This window comes from Solanum lycopersicum, chromosome 6, assembly GCF_036512215.1.
Source record: "Solanum lycopersicum chromosome 6, SLM_r2.1".
Classification (NCBI taxonomy): domain Eukaryota; kingdom Viridiplantae; phylum Streptophyta; class Magnoliopsida; order Solanales; family Solanaceae; genus Solanum; species Solanum lycopersicum.
The window spans coordinates 46606847-46626212 of NC_090805.1; the positions used below are offsets into that span (position 1 = coordinate 46606847).

The 19366-nt window shown below is 31.1% G+C and overlaps 2 protein-coding genes across 2 annotated transcripts; both read right to left on the bottom strand.

Annotated features, from left to right (window-relative positions):
* Positions 1 to 7090: 7090 nt before the first annotated feature.
* LOC101265139 (uncharacterized) lies at positions 7091 to 8134 on the bottom strand. Its single transcript, XM_004241486.5, has one exon. The coding sequence runs from the start codon at positions 8132 to 8134 to the stop codon at positions 7133 to 7135; it is 1002 nt and encodes a 333-aa protein (XP_004241534.1). The 3' UTR covers positions 7091 to 7132.
* A 466-nt stretch (positions 8135 to 8600) lies between these two features.
* Positions 8601 to 13091, bottom strand: HDA3 (histone deacetylase). The gene is made up of 6 exons (NM_001365152.1): positions 12459 to 13091; positions 10586 to 11026; positions 10324 to 10466; positions 9576 to 9666; positions 9164 to 9303; positions 8601 to 8952 (listed from the first exon to the last, which is right to left on the bottom strand). Exons 1-6 carry the CDS (start codon positions 13005 to 13007, stop codon positions 8901 to 8903), a joined length of 1416 nt encoding a protein of 471 aa, NP_001352081.1. The 5' UTR covers positions 13008 to 13091; the 3' UTR covers positions 8601 to 8900.
* Between the last annotated feature and the right edge of the window lie 6275 nt (positions 13092 to 19366).

Sequence of the window (19366 nt, forward strand, 5' to 3'; positions counted from 1 at the left end):
ATTTTAGACAAAAATATTTAAAGTTTGATCTTTGTTATAAGGTCATACTCTCAGTCAAATATGTCTGAAATTGGTAAAACTAAAGTCACATTTTTTTTCAGTAAAAAGAGAGTCCAAAATTGACATTAGCAAGTCATATATGTATAAAGCCTTGCAAAGGCCAGGTCTTTTAGTAAAAAGTGTTTAATGTTTGATCGTGACAAGTCCTTATGTATCTTAAGTTTTGCCGAGGTTAAAATTTTAGTAAAGTAAATCTGAAATTGATCTTATCGACCTTCACAAGTTCAAATACAGAACAGACAAAAATTTCTAAAGTACTAAGTCTGAAGTTATTTCCGAAGCAATGAACTTGCAAAATTAAATTATAATTTTGCTAGAACATAAGACGCGTACATATACCTAAACTTCAAGTCAATCTTTTGCATCTAACTTGAAAGGAAATTATGTAACAAGGCAATGAAAAATAATAATAGTTTAAATAAAAAATCATTTTATGTTGTTTTCATAGCAAATTTTCTCCCGTGCCTCTCCTCCTTCTCTCTCGCCTCCCTCCTCCCTCATGCCAATAAGAGGGAATCCATACAACAGTATTATGTAGGAATTGTATTTCATCAAATATAGGTTAGTTATACTCGAAAATTTTATATTTTGTATCAATAGTATTGCATTCATATGAATACAATATACATTCATTCTTGGCTAAAGTCATATGCAGTCCCTTAAAGTTGTCCGCATAATTCACTTAGACACCTCAATTAGGACTTGTACCTATTGGACACGTCTACTAATTCAGATTTGAACCTTTTGAATACTTTTGTGACAATCAGCTAAAACTATGAAATGTGTGTTATACACTCGCGATGATGTGGAAAATGGACAAATCAATTACGTACATGTGGCATTTTGATGGGGAAAAAAAAAGAAAAAAAAATTGAAGTGTTGTCATCACTTTGAAATTCTATTCTTTACCATTGTCCCCTCCTCCACCATAGTTGTCCATCACCTTGAAATCCTCTTAACCCAGTATTATGTTTTCAGATCTGTTTCTTTTTTTTTTAAGTTGAAAATAGCAAATTGCATATACATGAAAATTAGTAATACATGAACCTACAAAATATGAACTATTATAATTTTAGATATCAATAAAATCATTGACTATATAATCATCTAAGCAGATTCATTTTTTTATTTTAAATCTAATTTATTAGATATATTTTCGATAAGAAAAAAATGGAAGAAGAAATAGAAATGTCATTGTATGAGTCTATATTTTTTCCTGTAAATAAGATCACAATATCGAACAAATTTAAAGAAAATGGAGAAGAAAATCGTAATGGTGTTTCCATAGTTGAATATGATAGAGGTGAGGGGGAGGGAGAAAGAGGAGGCAGGAGAAAAGAAAAGGGTGAAAGGTGTTGGTGGCAACATCATCGGCGGAGATGGTATTGGTTTTGAAAGAAATGGCTAAGGAAGAAGGAAGAAGAAAGAAGGAAGGAGAAAGAGATTTAAAAAAAAATAATCAAAAATACGTTTTGACGCGTTGAATGGATGTGTATTACACTTTTCTTGCCATGTCAGCGAAAAGTGTCAAATAGGTATTTATTCTGAACAATAGAAGTGTTCAATAGGTATCAGTCCTAGTTGAGGTGTCTAAGTGAATTATGCGCCAACTTTAAGGGGTCGCATATGACTTTAGGCTTCATTTTTTCTATCAAATGCATTATGTATATCTAATCAAAAAGAGGATGAATATAATTGTATTTGTTGCATTTCAAATACAATTGACACAGAACACAAAACAATTATTCATTACAAAATAAATACAAAATGCAATCCTCTCTCCACCCTCTCTCGATCTCGCTCGCCCATTTCCTCCTAATATATTCATTTTGATACAAACGCGTAGCAAAATCAAAGTGTAACTATGAATTATAATAGTGAAATTATATCTAAAGAATCCTATTTAACGCTTAATATTTGCTATTTTTTAAAAGTTTCCCCCTTTTTAACTTAACCAGGGCACGTACACGTACACATATATCTCATTCTTCAAATTTTAATAATCTAACACATGATTCAACCCTTATGTGGGGAATACACATATAGAGGATGGATGGAACATCAAAAACATCCAACAAAATAGAAACAAAAGAATTAGTCACTTCTATACTCAAATTTTCTGATCGATCGATTTAATAATTAATCCATAAAGATACAAAGAAACATATATCATAATTTTTGGTAGGGGGGACCAACTTAAATGTTCACTGTAAATTTGAAATCTGTCATATTTAATTACTATATACCATATAAAATTCACCTGCCCTATTGCTTCTTTTCCACGTCTAACTTTATGTAAGACAACAGAAACAAAGAATGATTGATCGATGTGTGCTTCATATATTATTTTATGTACAATGTTCACATTATTTCTTTCCAAATACTACTTGCATTTTGTCTTTCATTCATACACTGAAAATATTGGGGCCTAACAGCGTACAAATCTATCATTTTGATATCGTCATTTAAGTTGTAATCGAAGTTGAAATTATTTGAAAAGGTCACTTAAATAATTCTACATACTTGAGTGCTCTATAGGTTGGTCGTGAGTTATACTTTTTGAAAAAATAACGAGTATACAAGTTAAATGGGGTTTGACAATACAACTAATCACATGTACGACTCTTTTAGATTTGGATGGATTAATGATACATATGTTAATGCATTTTGACTCGTTCAATACAATCCATCTACAAATTATGTTGATCTGTTCAAAATATATAATCCGAAATGAGTATTGATTTATAAAAATCATGTTAAAGTATTTTTCATTTTTCTCATTTGATATATTTTGTACAACTATATATAAGCTATAACAAAGAGAGAGAAAATTATTACGTAATTAAAAAAATTATAACAAATCAATAAAGAAAAAACCCTAGCTAGCTATACATAAAGTCAGATAGTTATAGTGCACTTAATATGAATGAAGTTGAATAAAAGGTTTGTAAGATTGATGTGATGGACATAGAAATAAGGCAACCAATTAGAGTTCTCAAAATTTCAATAATATTTTTACATAAAAAAAATTCAAAATATAACGAAATTAAAATCTGGCAAGAGTTCAGTATATAGATTAATTCTGATCCAATATTTAACCATCTTGACCCTAATTATTTCATAGAAATAGCACAAGCTAATTACATTTTAATTTTATAATTGAAAAAGAGTAATTCAATAGATAATAAGAGGTGTGACTATTCCATAACAATATCGTTGACTTTCAGTTGTGAAATTTAAAACCTCATGATAGTGATTTTAGTTTTCAACTTAAATCAAAAATTTTGAAACGTATTTTAATCGTATAATAAATTTGATTTGACTATTTCAATTAATTGGTTAAACATAAAAATCAAAATTAAACAAATTTTAATTAGTTGACAGTTGTGAGAAAAAAGAAGAATTGCTAAGCTAGCGTTTGACCATAGATATTCAAATTTTTTTGGGAAATATTATCTGGATGAAAATTTGGGTGAAATTTTACCATGTGTTTGGTCATAGAATTTGAGAAACATATTTCATTTTCTTAAGAAATATGATTTATACCCATAAGTTTTTAAAACTATCAAACTAACCATAAATTTGTATTACATAGCACAATAGAAATCTCACGTAACAAGATTTATGACTTCCGCAACAAATCAACAAGAATCATTACAGTAAATATTCGTATAGTGAAAAGGTCTTGGTACAAATCATGATAATGAAAATACAACTAATATAAATTAGGGGGCAAAAAAGAGAAGAAAACAAAAGGAAATAAATATTGCAATCTCTGAAGAACTATGCTTTCTCATCTGAAAGAGTTCAACCTATTTTTTAATATAATCTTCCCACATTTTATGAACAATCTCTTCTCGATGAGCATGCATTTCCGAATCAGATGATAGAAAAGATGAAGCGATGTTGCTACCCTGAGCCAATAGTTCGTCACTTTCATCAACAACCAAATCATCATGTTCATATTCATTGAATATCCCATCACTACTTTGGTGTTCACGTAAAAAGTTATTGGTTGGTGTTAATAAATATATTATTTTTGTAAAATAAAAAGTTAAGGGTAAAAATTGAATTTCTAAAACTTTCCAAATAATGAAATTTGGCCAAAATACTAGTTTTTTCTAGTATTTGGGAATTTGAAAAATTTGCCAAAAAAATTTGCCAAATAATAAAAAAGTGTATGGACAAACAAAATTTACCAAATTTTTTCCCAAGTTTTACTTGCAAAATTTGTGGCCAAACGGGCCTAAATGTATATTTCAGGTCCACAACCTTTCACTTATATGATAGTGATGCACATGTGAGAGCTACAAAAACTAGCTTCTAGATCTCCTCATAAAAAATCAAAAACCAAATCATACTTGTAACCCTCGTACAAATGCACAGTTTAAATACATTTTATCGAAATTAATTTTTAATAACAATTAATTAATAGTAATCGCTTGATTGCTATTAATTTTAATTTTTTTTCACTAAAGTTTATATCAACATCGAGTGCAATGTCAATACAAAAGATCAACTCTTTTTATTAATATACTCATTTTGTTATAGTGATAGAATGAATCGATTAGTTCCTTGCATTTTTATTTTGAGTTTCATACCACGTATACTAATGGTATAGTACTTTTCTTTTTTAATTTTACTACTAAATTATTCTTTTTGGACCTAAGTATAAAATTAAAATTTGGGTTCACCAATTTGTGACTCGCGAGATAAAAATAAGTCTCACGCGATTATCTATATAGATCGTGGTGTATTAATGAGAGTATTTTATTTTTAATTAGAGGTTTCAAGTTTGAAACCTGAATACGAAGAGAAGTTTATTAAGAGCTTTATTTTAAGTGAATTCTGCAATACATAATTCGAATTTACTTAAACTCTTGATATAAACTCCAAATATCTCAAAAAAAAAAAAAGTCTAACGTCATTAATATCAGTTTAAGTTGAAGTAAAAGTGTAAAATAAAAGACAAATGAACAAAAGTTAAATCTATTAATTTTATTTAAGTTGTCCACAAGTTAATTCAGAGAGACAGAGACTAAGGAGCCGCCTAAATTCCTTTTTTCAAAAAAAAAATAATAATTTGGTGTCAGACACCTACTAGCTTTGGAACCTCTCTTTGCATTACGTAAAATTAGTTTGGATGGTTTGGTAGAATTTATTAAAATATTAAGGTCGTTTAATTGAAAATGAATTATTTTTGAATTAATTATTTGAAGATAACGTATCATATTATTACGATATAAATAATAGAATTAGCTATTTCAAACATAGAATCAAACAATATATCAAAATTTATCTTTTAGATGATTTTTATCCAAGATTATTCATTTTTACCCGTCATACCAAACAAACTCTAATGTATTTATTACTGACTTACTACTCATTAGTTATTATACACTATATTTAGTGATAATACATGAACTATTAATAATGGACAGAGATAAAAAAAAAAAAAGAGTAGTTCCTAGTAATACACCAAATTAAATATCGAATATAAAATATTCTATATATCATAATTAATTCGAGTATAACTTATATCAATATTATTGGTATATCGAGTATAACTTGTCTCAACATTATTAATGTATCAATAAGAATATATTTTCATACGCTCTATTAAATGATCACATAAAAATAAATTATTTTTTACTTGGTATAATTTGAAACATTTAAATTCAAAACTTCTTTACAGCTGAAAGTAGTAGAAAAAGAGAAAAGTGGGAACATGAAAAAAGTATACATCCAAAGATGACTGACTATTTTGAGTGACACAGTTCACAGGCTAGTTATATGACTATCTATATTTATTCACTTTCTCCATCTTAGTGTAAAAAATTTGTTGAAGTCACAAAGTGATGATCAAATTTCTTTTCTTGGACCTTTCACTTGATAAGCCTATTATTAGGTTACCTATACTCCTAACTCATGCCTGCATGTTCCCTCTAGCACTAGAGAGGCTCTGATTCCTATACACACAAGAATCTCCCTATACCCACAAATAATCATGCAAAGGATAGCCTTTTCAAATTATTTTCACTCATTCATAATTAAATAACGTGTACGAAGACAGTTTCTCTACCTCCATGAGGTAGAAGCAAGGCCTACGTATATTCTACTCTTCTCAAACTCTGCTTGAGAAATTTTGACTGAAATTATTGGTATTGTTGTTGTTGCATCGCAAGAATTGGCTATTTACGATAAAAAGGGCTATAATATAAATGACTTTGGGCTGTAATTGAAATGTCTAAATATTGGTGATTAATGAAATAACTTACTTACACTCACCTTGGTTAATTGATAATTGTGTGTACGACACGTATCATGTATTTATTGATTTTGTGTAAACACCGGATAGGCGGATTCAAATACTTCTCTACCTTTACAACTATTGAGAGTGTTTGTGAATGGTGCCTTTTTCATGGGCCCCCAAGCCCATCAAAGAGGGGAAAAGGCCTACTTTGGGCTGAACCAATCCAAGTCACTAAACTGAAGGCATGATAATGTGCAACCTTAATGAAAAATATATTTTCTTTCTCAAATTAGAATTGAGTTATGAATTTTTGAGCTGTACTATACTCATCAATAAGTGCTATATTTGATTCTTGTTGGTAATGATCATGGTATTCTTTTTTCAAAGTGTATCAAGTTTGATTGCTTCACCTCTCATATCGTATCGTCACTTGAATTCGTCATCAGGTCTTTGATTGACTCACCCCCTTGTATTGTTTGTTCTTTCTAATCGTCATTTGAACGTTATCATCAAGTAAGATTGACTCACCCCTCGTATCGTTTCATTCTTGAATGTCGTCATCAAGTCTGATTGACTCGCTCCTCATACTTTTTTATCGCCTCCCCATTTAGCAATGAAGGTAGGAGCTCACCTATTGTAAGATCAACAAAATTACTCACAAGAGGAGCAACCCTAGCTTTCTTGCAAGGTTTAGTAAAGAAGAAAAATGCACTCAAATCACATAGTTCTTATAACAACTTGACTAAAAGAAAAGATGAACTTATAAAAAAAAAATGATTGACCAATGTAAGGAATTTCATTAATTTTTTTTTATCACCATCAACCATACTTGTTCCACATATCAACATAAAATCTCAAAGGCTTAGGCAAAGAAATCCTCCATTTCTCCAAATCAGGTAATCCACCAACAATGGCAACACTGCTATCTTCTTGCTTTCTATTTCCAAGATTCAATACAAATACTTCACCTTCAAAAACCTTATTCATTGCCATTAGTGTCTCTTCCATTATCACTTTCCCATCTTTTCTACTGTCTTCTGGTTCTACACACCTCCCTCCAACATTCACCATTATCTTTCCTCCTTTTTTCAGTTTCCCTTTCAATTTCTCCCATGTTTGTGGGTTCTGAAGCTCAGGTATCAAACACCCTTTACTAAACAAATCAACTATTAGACCAGAATACCCATCTTTCACACTGGCATTCAGTGCATTGCTGATATAGATGAAAAGACGATCTGGGTATTGTTTTTCAACTTTCGAAAGCCCTAAATATTCTCTTCCGACGGAGATTACAGATGGGTCTAGCTCGTATCCATGGATAACACCTTGTGGGTATAATTCCAGAATCAATTTCGCAGCTGACCCGGCTCCGAACCCGAGAATTCCTAATGGCCCAGGTGGTAGAATTGGGGGAAGAGTTGCTAGAACGTCGTAATAGGCGTTGGTGATTGATTTGAAGAGGAATGATATGCTGTGGATGTTACCAGGTGCGTCGAGAAGAAGAAGACGGGAACCAGCTAACGGGTGGTCGGCTCTTCTAGAAACTTCTAGAACCCGGATGTAGTTGTGCCTGGACTTGAATTTGACTAGGGTTTTGATATGTTCCATGGGGATTCCATCATCTTGTTCTTGTTGCTGTTGTTTTGTGGGAGTGATGTATTTGTGATTTGAAGCTTGGATTGGGTGGAATTTGAGAGATATGGGGTTTTGAGGCTTGTGGCGGATTTTGAAGATTGTCGGTAGGGAAGAAGGAAGGAGATGACAGTGAAATGAGGGTTGGATTTGGATGGAGCTTTTGAAGTTTTGTGCTGCCATGGTCATCTCCTCCCTTAAATGTTGAAGTGTTTGCACAAAGAGAACATGAGGAGAGGCAGGTTATAGGCTTATAGCACAAGCAGATTTTACATTTTGGAATTTTGGCAGTCGGTTTTCTTCACAAAACGTTTTGACAAGATAAAATATATGCAACTTTACTCCTATCTAACCACCACTTTATAAACCTCAGTTTTAAACCTTCAAAACACACCTAATTGCACATAAGCAAGCCCCAATGCCCCCACCCCAACCAGAGCAACATCATCGCTAATCACCTGGAATTAGTTGCAAAGAATACATAATTAAGATACTTATAGCGACTAAATGATAAGTACTTGGAAGCCTAATCAGCAATCAGCGCCCTCCATTTAAGGAACCAAAAAGATGAACAATAATCTTGTTCAAAGAAGAAATGAAACAACCACTGTCTCAAAAGTACATGGATAAATCCACAGAACTGCACAGATAACTCTTGCAGAACACTGATAATATTTGTATGTAATAAGCAGTATCCATAAGAACAAAGTCTACTTTGTGGTGCACCGGTCCATTTACGAGAGACAGCATTGTGCTCTCATTCATCAATCACTAGCCTATATCCAACTAACTACAATCTACTATAACAACTCATTTTTCTAGTTCCATTTTCAGCAAAAGAGACATCAAAACAATTGCTCATGAGAGGCGAAAGGTCAAATAGCAAGGCTTGTTACTTCCGACCCAAAAATAGTATCAGTCATTGCATTTTGAGACGATGTAGAAGAGCTTTGAACTAGGGATGATCATCAACCATGTCATCTGCATTGGCTTGGTCGTCCACATCCCTGCATCACAAGCCATAGCACTTTAATCTAAATATTCTACTAGGCTGGTCCCACAACAGTCATTTGCACATTACAAGGTGCAAACCAGTAAGATTTAAAAGTAACGACTTCCCAAAATGTAAAGACACAATCAGATATGCAGGCGTGCGTAGAAAACACACACATATATTTGGAACTTCACAAAGGTACTCAATGCAACTTGAGCCCATACCTCATGTCAGATGATTCCACTGGAGTAAGATTACTATCTGAACTTCGCTGTCTAGGTTTCTCGTCTTCATCAGCATCAGACTCATAACCATCACCATTCCATATCCGTGGTTTAGGCCTTCGATCCATATTTTCCTCTTTCTGCAATCAGTAGTTCTAGTATAAGATGGGTCTTGACACTTGGGAACCGTTTGGTTGGAAACTAGTTATCCCAGGATTAACTATCCTGGATTAGTAATCCTGTAATAACTTATCCACCATGTATATGGGATAACTTATCCCATCACTATGCTATAAATGGTGGGATAAGTTATCCCAAACATGTCGACCAAACGGGACATCTAAATTTTATCCCAGGACTATTTATTCTTATCCCTCCCACCAAACAATTTAATGTTCAAGGTGCCACTAACCTCCTCTGGGACTTCTGTTGTAGAAGGAGTGGTCTGAAATGGCACACTAGGTGCATGAGGCAACTGAGAGATTTGCTCAAGCAATATGTTCCTGCAGCCACCAAGTAATTATGTCAGGTAATGTCAAAAGAATTGCCTTTCTCTATAGAAGAAAAAAGGTAGAGGTAAACAATTGTTTGAGTTCAGCAGTTGAGTGAAGAAGAATGTGAGAAACTTATGGATAAGAGAGAAAATGTATGTCTCAGCATAATATTTCAAAAAAAATGTTTAAAGAGTAAAATAGTTGCCCATCATTAACAAAAAATAAACACAATCAACCGATACTCTTGCTGTCATACTAGTATAATCTAGTTACAGACAGAACAACAGAATTTGTCTCATATACACCCACTGAGGCATCAATTTTCTTTTTTGATAACCGGGGAAGGGCAGCCGCTACCCTTTGGGTGCACAAAGGATAAAACTTCGCTCCTATGCAATATCTCGCAAACGACACAGGAGAAGTAACCCGCTAGCTCAGCCCAGAAGACGTTACCCCTGCTTTCGCTGGCAAGGGGTTTCGGACTTGAGACCTCCATATGGAAGTCCCAAGCCCAAACCACTAGGCCACCCTAAGGGTCCACTGAGGCATCAATTTGATGGACCAGTATCAGGGATAATCTACTATCAACTCTATCTTCTCCATATAAGGGATAATCTGATGGCGAAAGCCCACAAACTACAGGAAGTAGAACAATAGTTAAATTACCTCATCTTCTCCAGATCCCTAGGTGAATTTAGATTCTCCATGGGAATTGGTTCAACATGAAGAGTATAATCTGGGCCAAAATATTCATAATACTCGTTGTAAGGCAACTTGTTTTCAGGTTCTACCCCAACTGCAACTGCTGTCTGTAACAAAGAAAAACAGTTGATACTTAGCACATATTCTAAACAAATAGTAGCAATAGTAGAGAATCTGAAATGAAGGCGCAAAGAAACAAGAGAGAGAGAGAGAGAGAGAGAGAGACCTCATAGCACCAGCACCTAGCGACATTTCTTATAGTATAACCTCCACCACCCAATACCATCAGAGGGACATTGAAGGATCTGAGGTACCTAAGGCAAGCGGCATGGCCCTTGACAGACAAGTTGAAGCAACCCAACCTGTCTCCAGCCAGTGAATCAGCCCCACATTGAAGAACAACAGCCTCAGGTTGGTAGACCTCCATGACTTTTTGTATTGTGGGACGAAATAGTCTACCAAAACTATCGTCATCCATCCCATCATGCAATGGGACATTTAGGGCATAGTACTTCCCCTGATTTGCACCAATGTCTTTGATGTGCCCCGTACCAGGAAAGAAATCCCCAAACTTATGAAAAGATACTGTCATGACTCTATCTGTGGTGAAAAAAGCCTCCTCAACACCATCACCATGGTGAATATCAATGTCTATGTACAATACACGCTGCACAGAAACACTCAGCATTTCAGAGGAAAAATAATTCAGAACAACCTCTAATCAAGGCAAAACAAAAAGTAAATCAAAAGAAAAGATCCTGCAAAGCTATAGTTTATAATTGTATGCAACAGTGTTCAGCAGTTCACGCTACAATTATTCAGATCCTATTATTAATATGCTTGATAAGTAAAAATTAACAAGTGATCAAGATCAACTAAGTTCCACTTCTAGAAATCTTACATAGTTGTACTTAACCTAGTAAGTAGTAGTAAAACAAGAGGAGTTCATAAGAACTATTGTGCACATAAAGTTGGAAATACATTGCAGCTTGAGTTTGAACATGTCAATATTTGTTTTGATTTGCTAATGCTTCCATAGAGATGGAACAGATCTGTCCCAGCTACTACAAGGATAACAGCAGGCATCTCCATATTTCTCCAGCATAAATTTGGCAAAATCAAAGTGAAGTTTATTAGCAAGCTTCCATACTTCAATTACTCTTAAAGACAGTAACATTTACCCCTTAACATCAAACTTCTCTGAAGTTACACCAAACGCTACAAATCTGAACCAGTCAATCGACAAGGATATGAATCATGAGCATCATGCTTACCCTTAGTACACCTCACCCTCCTCAAAATGGTTTTCCAGAAACTTATACACAAGGGCTGGGCCACATACCATATTCACACTGAAATTTCTATTACTGAATTTAGACAAGCAAAAACAACATACCCCGTGTAATCCCACAAGTGTGTTCTAAGGAAGGTAGGGTATACGCAGACCTTAATCTTACCTCACAGAGGTAACTCAACAAATGTAGACGAGTAATAGAAAGTTAAAAGCACCTTTCCCTTATTAACTACATGATGGTATCATCACTTCTATTCCATAGTTCAAGAAGTCGTCTAATCCCTCTCCCACCTCCCGAATAAGTATCCTGTAGTTTCATCTCAATGAAACGTGGGATAAACTCATCCTAAAATTAATCCAGGATTAGTTATCCCTTGTCTCTCCTACCAAGGAGTCCTAAGAAAATAAATATAGTGAAAGCAGAATGAAAAAGGTAACTATAGGAATAATAAGTATAATGTAGACTCATGTTAATCATCAGAGTATAAATGAAGCAACAAAATAGGTAGGCACATAAGAAAGGATAATACAATAATCTAAAAACTATTTCATTTCTCAATTATTACCCATTAAAGAAGTACTTAGTAAAATACTTTCTATCCAAAAATTTCTTTTCAAAGATTTTTTTAACAATATATATATATATATATATATAACTACATCTTTATGAACAAGTGGTGCCCTAATATAAATTGGGAGCGAAGCCTTATGGTCGAGCAAGCCATGGCATGTACATTGCTATGAAACTATTCAGGATTTAAAGAAACAACGAAAATGAAAATATTAGCGAGTAAGCAGTTTATACCTTGTGGACTTTGAGGAGCTCAAGAATACCAAGAACAATATCATTCACATAGCAAAAACCAGAAGCTTCACTTTTCTTTGCATGGTGCAGACCACCAGCCCAGTTGATCGTTATATCAGCATCCTGCCGATTAAGCTTAACCGCAGCCCCAATAGATCCACCAGCAGAAGCTTGACAAAACCCAAAAAGCCCATCGAAAACAGGACAATCCTCACCAACATTAAACCGTTTGAGATGACGTGAATGTGTATGGTCATGAAGAGTCTCCGGTGAAACGGTAGCAAGGAAGTCAACATAATCCGGCGAGTGAAAACGTCGGATATCATCCTCTCCCGCCGGAAAAGGACGACTGATTTCCATACGCCTGTGTAGGTAGTAGTTTACGATGAGATTGTGGGCCATTCTGATACGGTGCGGCTTCATCGGATGACCTTGGCCGTAGTAATAATCGCCGATGGTTGGCTCATAGAAGTAAGAGACACGACGCTTCCTAGCGTCGGTTCCGGTTGATGGAAGCGATGCGCCGCCGTCTACGGTGGAGGAGTCCATTAGCCACTGATTTTTGGGTTCGGAGTGAGAGTGAAAATGAAATTTGGGATTTTTGCGAGAGACTCGGCAGTCTGTATTGAGTCCAGGAAAATGAAAAGAGAAAATTACTCTCCTTTTATAGATCTAAAAAAATTAGTCTTTTAACTTCTAACCCTCTTAAAAGAAATTTAAATAATAGCCTATCCTTATAGCAAATATTATATTTCCATTAATATCACGACGATTAACATGAATCTACATTTAAGGTAAAAATTCAAGATATTTTAATAAGTGAGACATAATGAATTTGCCTAATTAGCTATAATTTTTTTCTCACATACTATATGTATCGTGTAATTATTTAGAACTTATGATAAGTTATAGAGTTCGACATTATTAAATTGTTTTTTTCGAAAAAGAAAGAAAAAAAGTTATGGTTTATAAATAGGAAGAGGAGAAGAGACGAATTTTTTCATGAGGGCAATGGAAATTGGGGAATCGAACCCTCACAGACAACCTAAAGTTTCAAATAATTAATCAATCTTCGTGACTAAATTCGATCATAAGATTAAATAACAATATTTCTTTTATAAAAACATAAGTTATTTAACATAATTATAACTTTCCTCAACAAAAAATAAAATATATTATACTATTTTTATTTATCGTAACGAATTGAAATATCATGAATCTCTAGCTCGCCAAATTAAATTTGCTAATATGTGGCTAATAATTCAAACATGAAACTCAAGTCACATATTAGGCCATGAAGGAAAAGTTTCAAACCTAATTCAAAAGTGGGCCTTTTAAGTTTTAGCATCAAATGAATCGAATTCAATTTTTTTCCTAATCAATCTCATTTTCTTTCAAACCAAACCAAACTTAAAAATTCACATACATAATTAGATTAGTTATAAACGAAGCAAAGATTTAAAATTTATGAATTTAAGATTTTAATTTATTCAAAAAAATTGGATATTAAAATGTTAATATTGTATATAATGGTATTTGTGATACAACTTACTTATAAAACGTTTTACCATTAGTAACGATTTATGATTCGTTAATTCTATTCATCTTCACTTTTAAAAATTGGATTTTATAATTAAGATAATGTCTACTCATTATTGTGATATACATTTATTCAAGTTTTGAATTTTTTTCAAAAAGAATGTTTTCTTTAGGTGAATTAATAGTTTATTTCAGTCAAAAATTTTAAAACAATATCAAATATTCATGTATACAATTAATACAACTAAGGATGTGAAAGATTATAGATTCACGATTTTAATCTATTTGAGTAATCAAATTTTAGTTAATAATCTTACAAATATAAAGCTAAAAAGTGACATGACATGCTTTTTTTGGTCAATTTTTTTAGTGTTTTTCCTTATATTAAAATTAAAAATGTTGCATTAGATTACTGATATAGTCAATTTTCTTCTATTTTTACTATGTTGCCTTAAATTGCCTTGGTAAAGTATATCAATCAATGTAATGAATATTGATATTTAAAAGGTATATTCATCATTTTATAAATAAATGCTAAAATGTGAAAAAGTATAAACATAAAAAAAATAAAAATACTTATTACAATTACATGTTTTATATTTATTTTGGGGGGAAAAATATTAAATATTATCTGATACAATTTCTAATCGTTTATGGGTATTCCCGTGGGCTAAGATTTTTCTATTAAAAAGATTAAAATGCAAGGGAATGAATTATTCTATTTCCTTATTAATTTCTATATAATAATTATTAGCCTAAAATTTCTCTAAGAACTCACTAAATTAAAATAGGTGGAATTAGGAATTATTATTATTTTGTAGGTATATTGTTTAATTAATAAATTACTATTTATTGATTTAATAAGTGTTTAGGATTCAATGAAGATTAATTTTGATTACATTAAAATTATTGTATCGTATTAATTTATGTATCATATTTATTAAATTTACATAAAAAAATAAATTTATTATTCATAAAGTACACTGAATACATCAAAATTCTTCTATCTTACTAAATTAAGTATCATATTTATTAAATTTAAATGACAAATAAATTCATTACACATAAAACACAATATATGCAGACAATTCATTGTAATATACTTTTTTGTTAAATAATTCATTGTAAAATAAATTCAAGAATTCAATGATTCATTGTATAAGTAAATGTAATTAATGTTTATTATTTCTTGATAATCAAATATTATTCCGTAAGTGTTTAGAAAAAACATTCAATGTATGATGGTGAGAAAATAAACTATATAAGCAACATAAGAATTTTTTTGGAATAGTAATATATATTTTTATTAAATATAAAATAAATTCAACAATTCATTGTACGAATAAATTCATTGCACAAATGTTCACTGTTTCTTAAATATTATTCATTGCATTTTTACCAAAAATATTCAATGTATAATGTGTAAAAATAAACTATATAAGCAACATATATAGAAAATTTCTTAAAGTAATACCCAAAAATGAATCTTCATTTAAAAGGTCTCAACAAATCAACTATGACAAAATCAAATACGTAAAACATTATGTAGATCATTTTCACGTTCACTCAAAAAGATTTGCAATCATGGCAATATCAAAACTTTTTGAATCAACAAGTGTTAACTTTTAACAAAAAATAAAACACGATAAAATCATATTTCACTAAATATATTATCTTATATATATTTTTACTTTTAAAAAATTGTTAATTTATAATATTATTGAAACCATATATATTTATATAGAAATCTTCTAAAAATATAGATATTATAAACTTATCGAAATGAGTAATTCTCTTCATTGTCTCAAGTGATTTTTTTAAAAAAAATTATCTTAGAGAAATTATTAATTTACCAAATATTAATTTAAATTTACCATGTTTTCTTTTATATTGCTTCGATTTTCTTCTACCTAAAATAAATTTAATACAATAGTTATGGGCTGCACAAACCTTTTTTATACATATTCCTTTCCCATTAGAATCCAAATTTCACCCCACTTTTCCTTCCTACAAAATCAGTCAATTATCACATAAATATAATTGATGGTATCAAAAATACAAAATCATGATAAAAAGAATTGAGTATTTTGCAGAAGATTCAAGGTAGAAGGGATGAATAATTCATCGGATAAGGTTATTTCGGAAAATATATTCAACCAACCCCAATACTTTTACCCATTAACATCTTAGAAGATTTCACAAAACCTTTATCACTTAGTTTTCGGAACGGAGTTAGAATTTTTAATAAGGAAATTCAAAATATGAAGAGGTAAACTCACGAACTAATCGAATAGAAGAAAGTTCGACAATTATTATATAATACATAAAAATAATTTTAACCATATATAAGTAATATAACTTTTCATCGAAGGGGTTAAGATGAACTCCAACTACTAATAATATGTTGGTTCCGTCCCTAATAACAATCAAAATAAACGTTATATTTAAATTAACAATACACTTATAACAGATAATAATCATCCGAACAACGTAAAATGGAGATAGATGGTCAAATAACGTAAAATGGAGATAGATGGTCAAATATATTTGCTTAATTAAATATTTAACCTTTTTTTTTAATGTAGCAGGTGATGTAACACCTTATCCCCCTTTCTCTGTTTTTTTACCTTTTATTTTCAAATTCAAATTTTAATAATGGAAGTACATAACAATACGAAAATAAATAAACAAATAAAATTTATTAGTACTTAATTTTCCTCATATACCAATTAAAATTGTAAGAAATGCAATATTTTGCACCTCATTGTAAGACCAAATGACCAAGGGAATTTATTTTAACGAGTTCGAAGCATAAAAGGTAAAAAATTAACAAAATTTCAAAGGGCACATGAAATTTTTTTCTAATCAAAAAGGTAAAATCGCTACTTCGCTATTTCGATAGCGATTTTAATCTGTCAACGACGTCAAACAACCCTTTTGGTTAGAAAAGAAATTGATAGGCCCTTTTGAAACTTATCGATTGTTATAGACTATTTATTTTTATGATTATTCTTAATATTCAAATATTAGATAAACATATTTCATTGATTTAATAAAATCTTTTAAAATCACACAATGTACGGATAAATTCACTAGCTAGTAATAAAAAAAAAATTAGAGAACACTTGATCAATTGTAAAATTAGAATTTTTATTAAGATAATTCAGATATTAGAAAATAAAAACAATCCAAAGAGCCGAATTTAACATTCACTCTATATACATAAAAAGTAATTTAAATCATGAATATATATATATATATTTAATTTTTTTTTCAACTTGGGGAGTTCGGACGAACCCCTTTCCGGTACACTAGCTCCGTCCTATATGCTCAACAGTCAACTATCTAATAACCATTTAACTTACTTACTTCTCGACTTTTATATCCTTATATTTAGGATCATGTCCTCGATAATTAATATGTACGACATGTCCTGTCTAATCATATTAACTCTAGGTCTAATACTAAAATAATACCGTGTATCAATATATTGGGTACGAAATTATACAAAACATTTATGAATCATATCAAACTCTAGCTCCAATATAAAACCTGTGAAGTTTGATATTTCACAATGCTAATTGAGTATAAAATTTTCTTCAATTAAATTCTATCATTATAATCCATACAATCAAAGACTAATTTAGGACCAAACATGTAACATGTTAGTTGTTAGCTAAACACTCAAAAAGAAATTGTTCACATAAACAAAAACACAAAATTGAGTGTCAAAAAACAAAAGAACTATCGTCTGCAGCTTAGTAGTTGACATAATCATTTTTTAAATTCAGTGTTCGATAATTACATTGGAGTCCGATTAAATTTAAATTTACATAGAAAAGTTTCACATTGAGGCGTAAAACACTCTCTAATAAAGGTGACTTTGCCCCCTTGACCGACCAAGAGTTCGAGACCTCTAATTAAAGATGAAAAAGTACTTACCACTACACCAGAATTATCGGTGACATAACCATTCTTTTGGTTAGTGCAAAAGAAATGTCTAGGTCAAATAATTACGTCTTTAACTTCAAACTAAGGTTACTATCCTTATTATAACATGTTTGATTACTTTTAATTTCCTCCAATATTCCATCTTTCATAATAATCCATTTGCTTCGAGTCTAAAGTTGTTATATTAGAGTATCTTAAGAAGAAAAAAAAGCCTTTATTCTTTCACTAATCCTCCAATTTAGTAATTGATTGTTTGTTTACTAAAGTTTCATATTCTCCATCATCAAGACCAATTTAGTTATGATTTGACACAACTTTAATTATCTACAAATATAGGTCCACCACCCTGACCCTAATTACTTTAAATATATTTGATCTGTTTTTTTTTTCTTTTCAATCTCAAATTCTTCTATTAAAAGGTTCAAAGTTTGGTTTGAATTTGGACGGATTAAAATGAGCTGAGTTATTAACCCACTCAAAAGTTACTTAAGCTGAAATAAGCTTAAATATGAGTCAGAACTCAACCCATTCAATACAGAGTTTTATATTATTGACTTTGTATTATGGTTATATATATCATATTTGATAAAACAATGTCTTTTTGAAAATATTTTGATAAAAATTCTCAGGGATTAATTTGGGCTAGATATCAACCAAAGTTTTAATAAGTTGAAATGAATTAGATTGAGTTAACAAATACTCAAGTTAATGATCATTTCAAACATGAGTTAGTTGAGTGAGTTATGATTTTATGAACTAATTTTATCGTCTCTAGATGTAAGTGTAATTATAAAATGAAAATCTACGTTTAAGGCATGGAGTATAGAGGAAATAATTTTCTCCTAATGCTAAAGAGGAGTAGAGAGGGAAAGAAAACACGAGTCCGAAGCCCTAAGAATAAAAAAAAAGTCAAAAATTTCAAAGGGATACATTAATTTTTTTTTTAACCAAAAGGGCTAAATCGATATGTCAGAAGCAATTTTGTTTTCACGTCATTAAGTCTCTTAAAAGCTTAAAATCGTTGACCTACCAGCGATATTTTCAAAGAAAATCGCGGCATGGGTAACGTTTTTGGCAAATTCTTCTTTTATAAAAATAAAGTCGCTTTAACTGCAACATTTTTATTTTAAAAAATTATTTTTTTAATATCGCTGCCTAGACAACGATTTAAGTAGGATTTATTATACTTTTTGGCAAATTGCTGCCAAGACAACGACTTGTGTGAATTTTCTTTCTTTCTTTTTTAAAATCTTGGCAACTATTTAGTTAAATAACTTTTATTAAAATATTGCTGGCAATTATTTTTTTAAAATTCGTTTAAATTGTTGGTGAATCAATATTAAAAAATAATTATACAATTTATTTTTAAAAAAATTGGCACTAATTTATTTTTAAAAAAAGTTCCACCAAGCAGCGAT